We start from the raw sequence: 12,427 nt of genomic DNA on the forward strand, positions 1-12,427 counted from the left end.
AGAGTCCCTCCCTGGTCCCACCATATAATCACAGAGGCCTTAAGCAGAGTTTGGCCTACATGTCTTTGGGGAGATTTGCATACTGGCAGTCTTTTGTCCTCAAGAGGTTTTACTCAAAAGGAAGTATGGCATAATGGAATACAAATTAGGAGGCTTAAGTGCAAATCCCATCTTAGACACTTGTGTGCTGTGATCATGGGCACCTCATGGGAAGCTGAGTTTCTTCATCTTTAAAATTAGTGTAATATTTCCCATACTGTCTGCTTCACTGGGTTACTGTCAGGAAAATTCTGTAAAAATGTGTTGCCTACTTTTATAATTGGCAGAAACGAAAATGGAAACCTTTTCAGTCTCTCATAATTACTGACCCCAGTACCTGACTCGAAGTGGTTGGGCAGGGGTGGGTGGTGTATTTAGGGAGTGCAGGAGGAAGGCACTGTGGAAAATGTCTCCTCCCCTCTCTCCATGGAAATTTAGTTCTATTTGATATACAGATGCCAAGGGATCTGACCCCTCTAGTACTAGAGGGCAAGGGGAAGAAGGGGTCCTTTATCTCTCTCCCCGCTCCAACACCCACCATTCCAGGGGTTTTAGGACTCTTAAAAGGAATTCAGCTGAGTTTCACTACTATTGATCGGATGTGGTCTCCAGGGGTGTGAGTGCAAGAAAGGAAAAGGTGACAGGGAGGGGAGGAGAGGGGGAACAGATGGAGAGTCAGGAGACTTGGGTTCTAGTCTTAATTCTGCCCTTAAATTCATTGTGTTTCTCCTCTCTTGGCTTAAATTTCCTCATGGGAAGAATGAGGAAATGGGACTAGGTAACCTCCTAGGTTAAATCTCCCGGGCTAAATCTATGATCTTTCAAGCTCCAAGATTTCTACATTCTTTTGGGGGGAAATATTAAAGGATGGGAGAGACAGGCAAAGGCGTAAGTGAAAGAAAAAGTGAGATTGGCATAAAAATTACTATTGTGTAAAGTTCAGGGAGACGCTCCCAAAGGGTCCAAGAGTATACCCAAAGGGTACCCAAGAGTGTCAGCCCTGGCCTGACGCTGAAAAATCAGAAGCAGGGATACTTTACTGCTTGTAAACAAGGTCAGAGCGCGTGGGGGGGAGGGGGGGGAGAGCTGGGCAGACCCAGCACAGAAGCCGCCCCTCCCCATTGTTCCTCGGGGTTCTAAGCCTCCTCCCCTCACCATCCCTCGAATTTCTGAGCGTTGGACCCGTTGGGACCATGGAGGTGTGTAGGTGGCTGCGGGCTCCGCTCTTGGCTCTAGTCTTGGTGGGGGTGGGTGGCTGGATGATGGGGCTGGCCGAGGCCGAGGACTCGATGGGCCCTCACATGGCGGTCCGCCTGGCCGAGATGCTGACCCCAGAGGAATGCGAGCTGTTCCGAGCCCTCCTGGCAGCGCCCGAGCCTGACCCAGAGGCTGAGCTGGCCCGCCTGTCCGAGGACCGGAGACCGCCAGATGAAGAGCCTGGGGGGCACAAGGGGCGCAAGGGACCCCGAGGGTGGCGTTGGCGACGGGAGGTTGGGGAGCAGCAGTCGCTCGACTCGGTCGGCGTGTGTCGGAAGGAGCTGGCGAGCTGGCTGGCGGCCAAGGCGCCAGCCCTGGAGTGGGACCGGGTAGCTAGGGTCCTGCGGCGCTGCGGCCGCCCGGACGTGGCTCGGGAGCTGGCCAAAAGCCTGCACCAAGAAGCCATGCTGGAGCTGCGGAGATTCGCGCAGCCCTACCGGGAAGCGGCGGCGGCCCAAGCGGCCCCCGCGCAGCCCCTGCAGCCCCGCGCTGCCCCTCCGGACCGGGACGCCCAGGACGCGTGGGACTCGTGGGACGCGTGGGACGAGCTGATCCTGGAGAGGCTGCCCCAGGCCCGGTACCCACGCGATCCCGCCGACTGGGTCCACTCCATGGCCTTCTCCTTCCTCAGAGGCTTCATGGGCGCCTTCGTACTCGGGATGCTTATTATCTTACTCATGCTGTGCCTTACAGGGCTGGACCAGGATGAGATCCATGACAGGGACTACTGGCCCGAGAGCCCCAGCTCAGTCTCCGTGCCCCTCCTGAGGTCGGGCGGACCCGACAGCCTGTGGGAAATAAAAACTCTTCCTTAGTAAAGGTCATCTTGGTGTCCTCACCATCTCCTAAGTGTCCCAGAAGTGTAGGGACACAGCCCTAGAACATTAACCACATTGTGTGGAAGCATTGTGTTTTTTGATTCTTAGTTTCCCAATACGCAAAACGGAGAGAAGTGTTTCCTAACCAGACACCAAATAGTGGTAGGATGTTTTGACCTTGGATAAATACAATATAATCACACAATTACACACACACACACAAAACATATGATGGTGTCTTGGAATAAACCTCCAAAAACAATACAAAAGATGTTTGTTTGTTTTTTTTAAAGGGCGTACAGCATAGGTTTGATAAGACTTCTGGCCAGGGATACCCCACCTACTCTTTAGAGATGTTATTCTCAGTGATTGGTGTGTTGATAATTATCTGGACCTAAATTCTCTCTCCTTACTCAAGTGAGGACATAAAGAAGTAACAGCCATCAATTTAAACTCTGCATGCCATCATCTCAGCAAAAGCATTAACAAACTGGTCTCAACAAATCCTCTAGTTTGAAAACTTAAGCTCTAGTTGCAGGCCAAATTCAGGCTCAAGCAGGAGATGGGAGCAGTAGCCTCCAGGGGCCTTCAGGAGCAAGGGAGAGTGGAAGGGATCAGAACTAGAGCCCACTCTCCTCCCTCTGGCCAGAAGTAATGGGAGGGGGGGAGTTGAGGGGAAAAGGAAAAATGGATTGTTGGGTGGACAGAGGAGGGGGCAGTAGGCAGAAAATGGAAGAAGTACCTACAGGTATGTGACAAGTGTCATCTTGCAACAAGATAGTCTGGGGATTGGTATTTTGGATAAGGAATAGATTTCATGGGTATGAGGAACTAAGCCAGTGAAGGAAATTCCCTCTACAATGAAGGTTGACAACATCTCTGACAACAACCAGGAACAGGTTAAGTTACTTACCCAGGGTCACCCAAACAGTATTGATCAGAGGCAGGATTTGCACCCAGGTTTTCAAACTTTTCCATTATCTCTTGTAATGATCATCACAATCACTTTGTGAGGAAGGAACCTGACCCATTTTACAGATGGGGAAACAAATGTATCCAGGGTCACATAGCTAAATTGGTGACTCAGCTGGAATTAGAAACCCGTCTCATGATAGGATTTTAAAGATCTCTTTTACAGAGAAAGAATTTGAAGCCTAGGAAAGGGAAATGAGATAGGTGCTTAAGGTTTCACATTAAGTTAGTGGCAATCAAAGCATGAATCCAGAAATTCTGACTCCAAATTTCATTCTATTACTTATATTAGGCAATGATGCTGTAGATTCTTATTTTGGCTGTCACTGTGGTAAATGTGAGTGTGCAGGGTAGAGTCCTCTCCTTTCTTCCCCAGCAGGCGGGGTAAAATTCTAGTTTAGGCAGCCTCGACTATTAGCTTAACCTGTTGATAGTCAAAATAGGCAGGTTATTGAATGGTGTGTGTGTGTGTGTGTGTGTGTGTGTGTGTGTAATAATGAGGTTGAATGCCTAGGAGTCCCAAATCACAGTCAGCTCATCAGAGGCTGGCTCAGTCTAAGGGATCATGGCCTATTTAGCCTGTACCCATCTTGTCCTACTAGATCTCAGTAAACTTCCAGTGAGCTCAGGACTGAACCTGACTCCTCAAAGCCATCCCTGATTGGAGCCTCCTTCCGTCCCTCCAAGGCTGGGCTAAAAGGGCTCTGCTGAGGGAGATGAAGATTGACAGCAATGAGAGAATGACAGGCCAATCCAAGAGGAGAATTGAAAACAAGATTGACGTAACCCTTTATTGCAAATTCTAAAGTAAAAAGATGTACAGTACAAAGTAAAATCAAAATTTCAGACTATAATCTTCCAACCCACTATACATTCTCATGTCTCAAGCATGCCTGCCTTTCTCCGAATAAACGGAACAGGGAACAAGCCAAGAGGGTAGGGGAAGGAGATACAGGAGGGAAAACAATATAGACTGTCTAGTTATCACCAACTCTGGAAGCAAGTGAAAAGAAAGCCATTTTTTCGACCTGCTGTTCTGATGCTGAGAAGCGGGGGTGGTTGGAGCAGTGCAATTTAAAATGGCTCTCATAATAGCAGCATTTATGGTACTGTTTCATCTTCCTCAGTTCAAGAATAGTAATAATAATACTTTTTGCTTTTCCCTAGTGCCTTTACCTCATGGACCTCAAAGCGCTTTACAGACATTTAGTTGAAGCCTCACAACACCCCTGTGAGGTAGGTCAGTATTATTATCCCCATTTTACAGATGGGGAAACTGAGGCACAGAGAGGTTAAGTGACTTGCCCAAGGCCACAGAACGAGCCAGTGGCAGGAGCTGAGGGTGGAATCCAGGAGTCCTGTCCCTTTGCTGAAACCACTGGATCACACTCCCCTTTACCTATAAATGTCCTATACACGCACACACATACACACACACAGCACACGCACACCCACACCCACCTCGAGCTTCTCAATAACCTCTATGTACAGCAGCAGCAGCGGGAGCCCCAGGAGATTGTTCTAACTTTGGAAAAGAGATGGGCTGGCTACCTTTTGAGAAGGAAGAGCAAGTGATTTGTTCCATTCTGGTGCAAACTTGCATTCTCTCCCCGATCCTGACCTGATTTCCTCACTGTGCTGGCCACTTTGTAGCCAATTCCTCAGGGAGTGTGAGTAGGTTCAGTGAGTGGGGTGAGGTTTCTGAAAAATGGACAAAGCTTTTTGCAAAAAACTTTGGGCACTGGGGGAAAAGTAGGCAACATGGTTGAAGATGCTCAGGGCTCAAGTCCTAACTGATGGTAAACGTGCCTCCATTGCAGAGCCTAGGGGCCAGGGAGGGCTGGGTGGCTGGGGAGGAAAGAACAAGACTTGGCTTCGGGGATGGGTCTGCCATCTACCTCCTTCCAAAACTGCAGCTTCCCAAGCCGAGCAAAAAGCACTTGTTTGGCCTAAAGATATGGCCTAAAGAGGGGTGCCCTTCACCTGGCTGCTGTAGAACGTAGTTTTGGAAGTGATTTGTATTCAGAACCAGCCCCGTTTTGTTCAACTCTAGAAGCAGTGGTGGCTAGGGGGTCAGTGTATTGCATAGCAGAGGTGGGGAAGCTATTGGGAGCTGTGCCCACTGAAGAAGGGTGAAATTTCTTTGTTATGTAATGGGGAAAGCAGCTGAGACCAAACCAGCAGGACCAACATCAGTGACACCTTAGAGAACTCGGCCAGGGAGGCTGGTAGGTTTTCCAGGGACTCTGGGTCAAGATCCAATGCGGGGTGGGGGGAAGGGGAGGGTCCATAAAATTAGTGTGGGGAGGGGAGGCATCTGAGTCTGGGCCATGTTTTCCACTCCCATCTTAATAGGCTCCTTCCCCTCAAACCAGAGTCTTCCAAGAGACTCCCTCCCTTCCCAAATCAGAATTGCTCCCATGTCATTTCCCAGACCTGAACCAGAACTCAAGAACCGGGACAGTCAAGCAACAGACACACACCAAGACGAGCTTCCCTTGTACAGTAAAAAGGGTAATTTTTATTATGTTTCCTTTTGGCTTATGATAGTGATGTATTTGATCACGCCTGCCTTAAGAGTAGCATCGGTCTCCATGCATTCACTAATACACTCATCTTTCGTTATTGGTCTTTTACAGGCTTACAGTTGTTTCGGCAGAAAAAGAAAAGGACTTTGGGTGAAGTGACCCCAGGAGTTCTGCCTCGGGGTCTTTACTTAATTTTCCTACAAGGACTCCCCATGCCAAACAGGATGCATTCAGCAAGAACTGAGCACAGCTCCTTTGGATTTGATCAGTTTTTGACCTTTCCCCCAACTCCCATCTTGCCCTCTGCTTGGAATTCCTCAAGAGAAACCACAGTTGGAAGGAAAGAAGGGAGCAGGGGAGAGGTGGTGCGAATTCACCAACAATTGCAACATCCGATGCTGCTGCTCGTGGCTTTGGCTTGGCTTTTTAAATGGACAGCATCGTGTGTCTGTTTGCTTTTTTGTCCTCTTTTAAAGGTGGATTCCCAAGTATAAATACTGCACCAAGGACCTGGCTACAAAAAATAAATATTTATATTGTATTTATATATCTATATATATTTATATATATATATATATATGCGCGCCGTGGTACTGTGGATGCTGCTGCTTTCCTTATTGGCATTTTTAGTTTTTGGCAAAGTATTGCCTCTCACCTGCCCAGGGAAGACATACAAAAATGTCAGTAGTAATTCTCTCAGTTTAGTGCCCATTCTCTGTGGGTATAAACTGCTGGTGATGGTGTCATTTGCTACCAAAAGGAGTGGGGAGTAGGGTGGAGGTGGGTGATTAGGTAAGGGTGAGAAGGGTGAGAAGAGTTATTATTTTTTTTTTTGGACAAAAAAAAATGAAACTTCAAATGACAGAGGGAATGAAGTATTCCCTGGGAAGCTGGTGGAGGGATGTCAGATACCAAGGCCCACATGGTACTGAGGAGGAAGCCTGTTGGATTGGGAATGGGGAATTTGGGCAAGGAAAAAAGGTAGAATTTCAGGAAAAATCTCATTATTAAGCTCTAGTAGCTTAATGACATCATTAGCATGAGCACTCCATGTACCCGCCATGCTGGATATTACAACTCTGTTGCCCGTCTCAAGACCTAAGAACAATTATGAAGTTTAGCCAAATCTTGCATAGAAGTGGTTAGAATTTATTGCACATTGGAACAAAAATAAACTTTTTTTGTCATTTTGGAAAAGACCATTAGCAATAAAAAAATTTTTTGTCTGTCTGGTTTGGGGATGTACATTGGCTGACAGCATCTAAGACCTAAGAAGAAAGAAAAGTATAAAAAATAAAAATAAACATGACAATGGCATAAGCCAGAAGCCATTTCCTATTTAATTTAGTTAATCTTTTGTATTTACAAAAGGCATGCTGATAAAATAAAATGATGATATATTACAGTATTTATAATTCTCTTAAAAAGTTTAACCACACGTCTCAGCTTTTGTTTTGTGCTGTTTACAATGGGGCCTGTACATGTGTGTGTGACTATACAACCTAGCGGTAGGGAGGGGAACGGCGGATAAAAATGACTTCCCATTCTTGTGTCTGGTATAGGAGGGCAGACAGCTCTGCTGATGACACTGCTGTAATGAATGGAGCGCTCTCCCTGTCACTAAGTCCAGCCTAACGGAGAGCTCTGCTTCCTGATTGGCTGTGGTTTGGTCTATGCAAAACAAGCCAGTTAAACGGTGAAATGACAACCTAAGTGCTTCTATTGCAAGGCAGGTCGGTGTATGTGTTTGGGGGGGATTTTTCCCCTTTTTCTGGTTCCAGAAGGTTGCATCTGATTTGGTCCACACTCTAACATCTTTCTCCCTCTTTTCTTTCACTGGCACTTGGCTGCAGCATCTCACTTTGAAAATCAAGTCAGCACAATGAGAAACCACGGGACTGAAACATTCTTTCCTTAAAGAGGAAATGGAAAAGGATGCTTTTTGAGGGGGGGAATTCAGTCTATGGGCAAGGTAACCCTGCCCTAAAATCACAGGCTAGTGGAAATAAATGGACAGCGGGAATACAGAGCTAACTAAACGAACAACAAAACTGGCAGAAATCAAATGTACTGGGAGAAATTAGAGCTTCCTGGAGTATGATTATGAAATCCCTTTCTCATCAAGAACACTGCAGAGAAGAAACCGAATGGAATTAGGTGAAAAGGTGGCTCCATGTCCACCTCAGGACTTTTCAACTACTGCTATACCACAAAGGCCAGCGACAGCCCCAGGACAGTCCTGTTGTTTCTGTCCACCAAAATGGGGAGGTCAGTGAGAACCCCTGTCTGGTGGAAAATGTTATGGAAGCAAAGAAAGGTCATGCAGAGACCCAGGCTGTATATACCACCCCACTGCAGAAGAGCCAAAAGACCAGGAGAGAATATCTGACATTCCCCTCCCCCACCTCCTCCTTCCAGAGAAAGCAAGAATGCAGAAGGACATGATGCTAAGTGAAGTGAGCATTCTTTAGCCGCCAACCAAAGGCTGGCTCAAGTCCCCCAAATTACCAAGAGATAACTTGCTACTTTCTAATAGCACTTATCTCAATCCAAAATAATGCCTATTCTCCAGTGCAAAGGCTGAATAATCATCGTAAATATTGCAAGGTACAAATGAATTGGTTTTGTTTGTTTCTGTAAGCCCTAGGATTTGGTTTTACAGTGATGTTTTAAATACAAGCCATTTGGTATCAGTATCCCCATGAACAGGACATAGAGCAGCATTTAGGAGTTCATGTTTTAAATGTGCGACAATGGTTGTATGTCAGAAATGTCTGTTAAACATGAAAAAAAAACCCAAATGATTTGATCTGCTTGTCGGTTTGGTTGGTAGGTTCTGTTTTCTGTTTTGTTTTGTTTTTACCTGGGAAGTGTGTGAAAGACTTATAAGAATCAATAAGGAATTGTAGTGGGCGTGGACATCTTACCATTTTCTCCCAATACAGTGGCCGGTGCAGGGCTGGGTCCTTTCCCAAGGATGACCCAGTGCAGTGGACAGGTCATTAGTGTCCTGTGGTGTATGGTTCTCATGCATGACTTCTGATCACAGCATGCCATCATGCAAATCATTTCTACGCATTGAACGAGCACAATGTTTGGAATCGGCCTGAGCAAGTCCTCCTCAGCCTGAAGAAACCTGGTTGTTTTTCCCACCCATCTCCAAACCACGTGAAGCCCATGTAAAGAAGATGCGGTTAATACCAAAGAAACTGACAATTAAATGACATGGGCTAAATGTGTTTTCTTTTCTTTCTTTTTTTTTTTTAGCTGCTTAACTAATGTAAGAATGCAAATATAGTTTGCATGAACAAACAAACTTTTAAAGTGGTGCTTTCTGCTTCTGAGAATCAACAAAATGAGAAAATAAAACCCGTTTGGCCGCCAACGGAAATATGCTGGTCCCGGCAGCCTATTCACTGTGTCCTGTTTTTGTTTCCTCTTGGTTTTGTCCTAAAGTTGCATTGACTGATGTGAAAACATGCAGTAACCACCTGCCCGAGCATTAGGAAATCCGTGTGTCCATAGAGAAGGGTCCTTTGCCTCTGGCAGGTCACTGCTCAAGACGCAACCTTGTTATATGGGAAGCGGACTACGTCTGGTCTAGATCTCTGGGGAAGGGTCTCCACAGCTGTTCTGCACTGACAATAATCAGGAAGTTTGTAAACAATCTTTCGCTTTCAAGTTTTAAATCTGTACAATGTGTAATTTTTTGCTTCTCCTCTAACACTTGGATTCCCTGACCTCTTTTTGTCTTTTGGCTCTTTCCCTTCTTCCTTCCTCTGCGCGTGCTTGTTTCTCCTTTTCGGGTTTAGTTACACTGTCATAGGATGGGAGGGAGGCTGTAGAAGGGGTCCCCTCTTTCTTCTCCCGGTGCGTGACCCCATTATCCAGCTTATTGGAGGTTAGCTTTCGGCTGATGAAGCCTCGTCTGGCTAAATGTCCTCGGTAGGCGCGCTGAAGGACCACTGCTGACACATCTTCCTGCTTGCGTCGCAGTGTGGTGGTGATGGGCTCATAAGACATTTTGGAAGGATTGGATGCTACGAACCTCTCTTCCATCTGCTGCCGAAGGACATCCAGCTCTCCACTGTCCCCAAGGACCCTCTTGGTAAAGGCAAAAAGGATGTCCAGGCAGTGGATGCGATCCCCACTCACCATCGGCAGATCCATAGCAATGAGCTCAATGGTGTTGGGCTTTGGGACACGAAGCGGGTGCTCTAAAGCATCAGCAAAGTCTGCCAGTTTACAATACTCAATGAATTGCGTGGCATCAGGGTCGAACTTCTCCCAGATCTCATAGAAGGTCTCAAAGTCATCCTCACTCAGAGGGTCTGCACTCTCCTCTGTGGCCACACTGAAGTTCTCCAAGATAATGGCAATATACATATTGACCACAATTAGGAAGGAGATGATGATGTAGCTGACAAAGAAGAAGATCCCTACTGAGGGGTTCCCACAGTCTCCCTTAAAGCCGCTGCCTGGGTGCTCCTTGTCCAGGCTGCAGTCGGGTGGGCGGTTCAATATGGGCAGCAGGAGACCATCCCAGCCGGCTGAGGTGGTGATTTGAAACAGGCAGATCATGCTATTGCCAAACGTCTCAAAGTTGAACATGTCATCAATGCCGGCTTCATGTTTGACATAGGCAAAGTTAGACATTCCAAAGATGGAGAAAATGAACATGACCAAGAAGAGCAGAAGGCCAATATTGAAAAGGGCTGGCAGGGACATCATTAAGGCAAAGAGAAGGGTGCGGATCCCTTTGGCTCCTTTGATAAGGCGCAAGATGCGTCCAATTCGGGCCAATCGGATGACTCGGAATAGAGTTGGGGACACAAAATATTTCTCTATTATATCAGCTAGGAACATTCCTAGGGAAAAAAGGGTAGAAGAAGACAGGTAAGAATATGGACACAATCCATTCCTAATCTCCCTGCCCAGGCTCCTTGAGCCCCAAGAAAGCCATAGCTAATTCATCAGCCCAATTCCACCTGCTGGTCATAGGTCCCCTTAGAGAAAACATTCCCCAATTTTTCATAGGTTAAAAATTACAAGGAGTGGCTAGGTGGCATAGTGAACAAAGCACCGGCTCTTAAGTCAGGAGGACCTGAGTTAAAATCTGGCCTTAGACACTTAAAATCTAGCCATGTGACCTTGGACAAGTCACTTAATCCCAACTGCCCTCCAAAAAAAAGCAAAAGAAAAAGATTTAAAAAATTACAGAAACACTACATTAAATACGCAAAGCACCTTTCCTATAAGGAGTTTGAAACAAATGTCAAATTTACTATCTCCTTCATATTTACAACATCCCTGAGAGACAAGAAAAGGACACACAGGAATGGAATGGCATCCCTGGAGCTATAAGGGCTAGGTCCTACATAGACTAGAATCTTGTAACTAAGGTCTTCCATGTGGTACTAAAAAAAAATGCTGACATTGACAAAAAATACAAATGCACTGAAAACGTACAGGCTAGGTCTTTTCCCCTTTACATTCAGCCATGGTAAAACCCTGACTAGAGTTCTATAGTGGTCTACATAACTCAAGGGTGATGGTAGAGAAGTTAGAAGGGGAGAGAGAAGCATGAGATCGTGAAAAAGTCAGAACGTGAAACTTGCACAGCAAAATCAGTTTCTGAAGAGCTTTCTCACTGAAGGTGATAAGATATTTTTTTATTTCTCCCAAGGACCACATAAACAGGAAGAAGCTTCACCTGGGACATGAGAGGGTATAAATTAGAACAACTCGGAACAAGAAACTGTATATTGAAAGTGTTAATGAAGCCAGGTGGGAATTCCCTTTCTGGAGAGGATTAAAGCCAAGAGAACAGTTTCTTTGAGGAATCTCTGGATTGAGGGACCGACTTCTGGCTTTTTCTAGCCTAAGGATTCAGTGAAGTATTCAAGAAAGCTGAATGTGATCCAAGCCCAACAAGGAATAATCTCACTGCCTGCAGCTCAAATCCAGGGTTTCTACTGGACTCTTTTTACCTTTATACATCTATTACTTTGTAGTGCCAATGGGGTTTACATGGTGTCTGGTCATCAGGAGTCAGTTCAAATGGATTTTTATTTTGGGGGAAAAAAGAGGCAAAATTGGAGAAGCAAGCTAACGTTGGGGTTACTGGAGGAGGTGTAATGGTAACAGGAATTTGAAGATCTTCCCTGCCCTTAATAGGCTTAGGTGAATTTCCTGATTTGAAAATAAACTCTGCCCCCTAATAGGCTGAATGCAGTCACATGGAGGCTTGTTTTTCAGGAGGCACAACCTTTGTTACTTTGTAGTCCAGTGGGTCATGAGGGTTGTGATGTTCTCTGATGCTGGAGAAGGGTATATAACCTGATGTGAGGTTTTGCTTGGGGGCTCACTTTGGGAAGAGTTGTGTGATTTGGCCAGATGAGACTCTGGGCAGCTGCTGAGCCCCCTGGGTTTGACACCCAGATTCTGGTGCTTCTCTCTCTGGTGACTAACTAGGTATGGATGTAATGGTCAGACAGCTAGAAGCCCTGTCTGTTTGTCTGCTGATCTTCTCTGTCTGTATTTTTGTCTGCTTGTAACTTCTGTTTGTGTTCTCTGAAGTTCAGGGTGCTGACTTTTTCCCCTGAAGTAGGTAAATGATATATGTTTGACTGACCAAAGTAAGATTGTTATTGCTTTTTAAATTGCTTCCTTTAGAAAAGCAGATCAAAAAACCTGTGCTAGCAGCCATCCTGGGTATGCTAGGGTGCTTGCTACTACAGGAGGCAGATGCAGCATTACAGCACCACTGCTGTTGCCACGACAGCATGACCTGTACTTGTAGCTACCAGGAGA

At 46.0% G+C, this 12,427-nt stretch overlaps 2 protein-coding genes across 2 annotated transcripts in view; one reads left to right on the forward strand and one right to left on the reverse strand.

Moving 5' to 3' along the window:
* Nucleotides 1-44: 44 nt before the first annotated feature.
* On the forward strand, nt 45-2,359 carry TMDD1 (transmembrane and death domain 1). Its single transcript, XM_069092500.1, has one exon. It carries the CDS (start codon nt 1,233-1,235, stop codon nt 2,109-2,111), a length of 879 nt encoding a protein of 292 aa, XP_068948601.1. The 5' UTR covers nt 45-1,232; the 3' UTR covers nt 2,112-2,359.
* Nucleotides 2,360-3,851: 1,492 nt separating this feature from the next.
* Nucleotides 3,852-12,427, reverse strand: part of SCN8A (sodium voltage-gated channel alpha subunit 8) — a 222,046-nt gene continuing 213,470 nt past the window's right edge. Inside the window, exon 27 of the mRNA XM_069092525.1 lies at nt 3,852-10,482. Within this exon, the coding sequence (XP_068948626.1) occupies nt 9,335-10,482 (1,148 nt within the window). The 3' untranslated portion in view covers nt 3,852-9,334. The remainder of the gene's footprint in view (nt 10,483-12,427) is intronic.

The sequence above is a fragment of the Petaurus breviceps genome, unplaced genomic scaffold, assembly GCF_028583685.1.
Source record: "Petaurus breviceps papuanus isolate PSGF00001 unplaced genomic scaffold, PetGlider_PUasm1.0 191, whole genome shotgun sequence".
Taxonomy (NCBI): domain Eukaryota; kingdom Metazoa; phylum Chordata; class Mammalia; order Diprotodontia; family Petauridae; genus Petaurus; species Petaurus breviceps.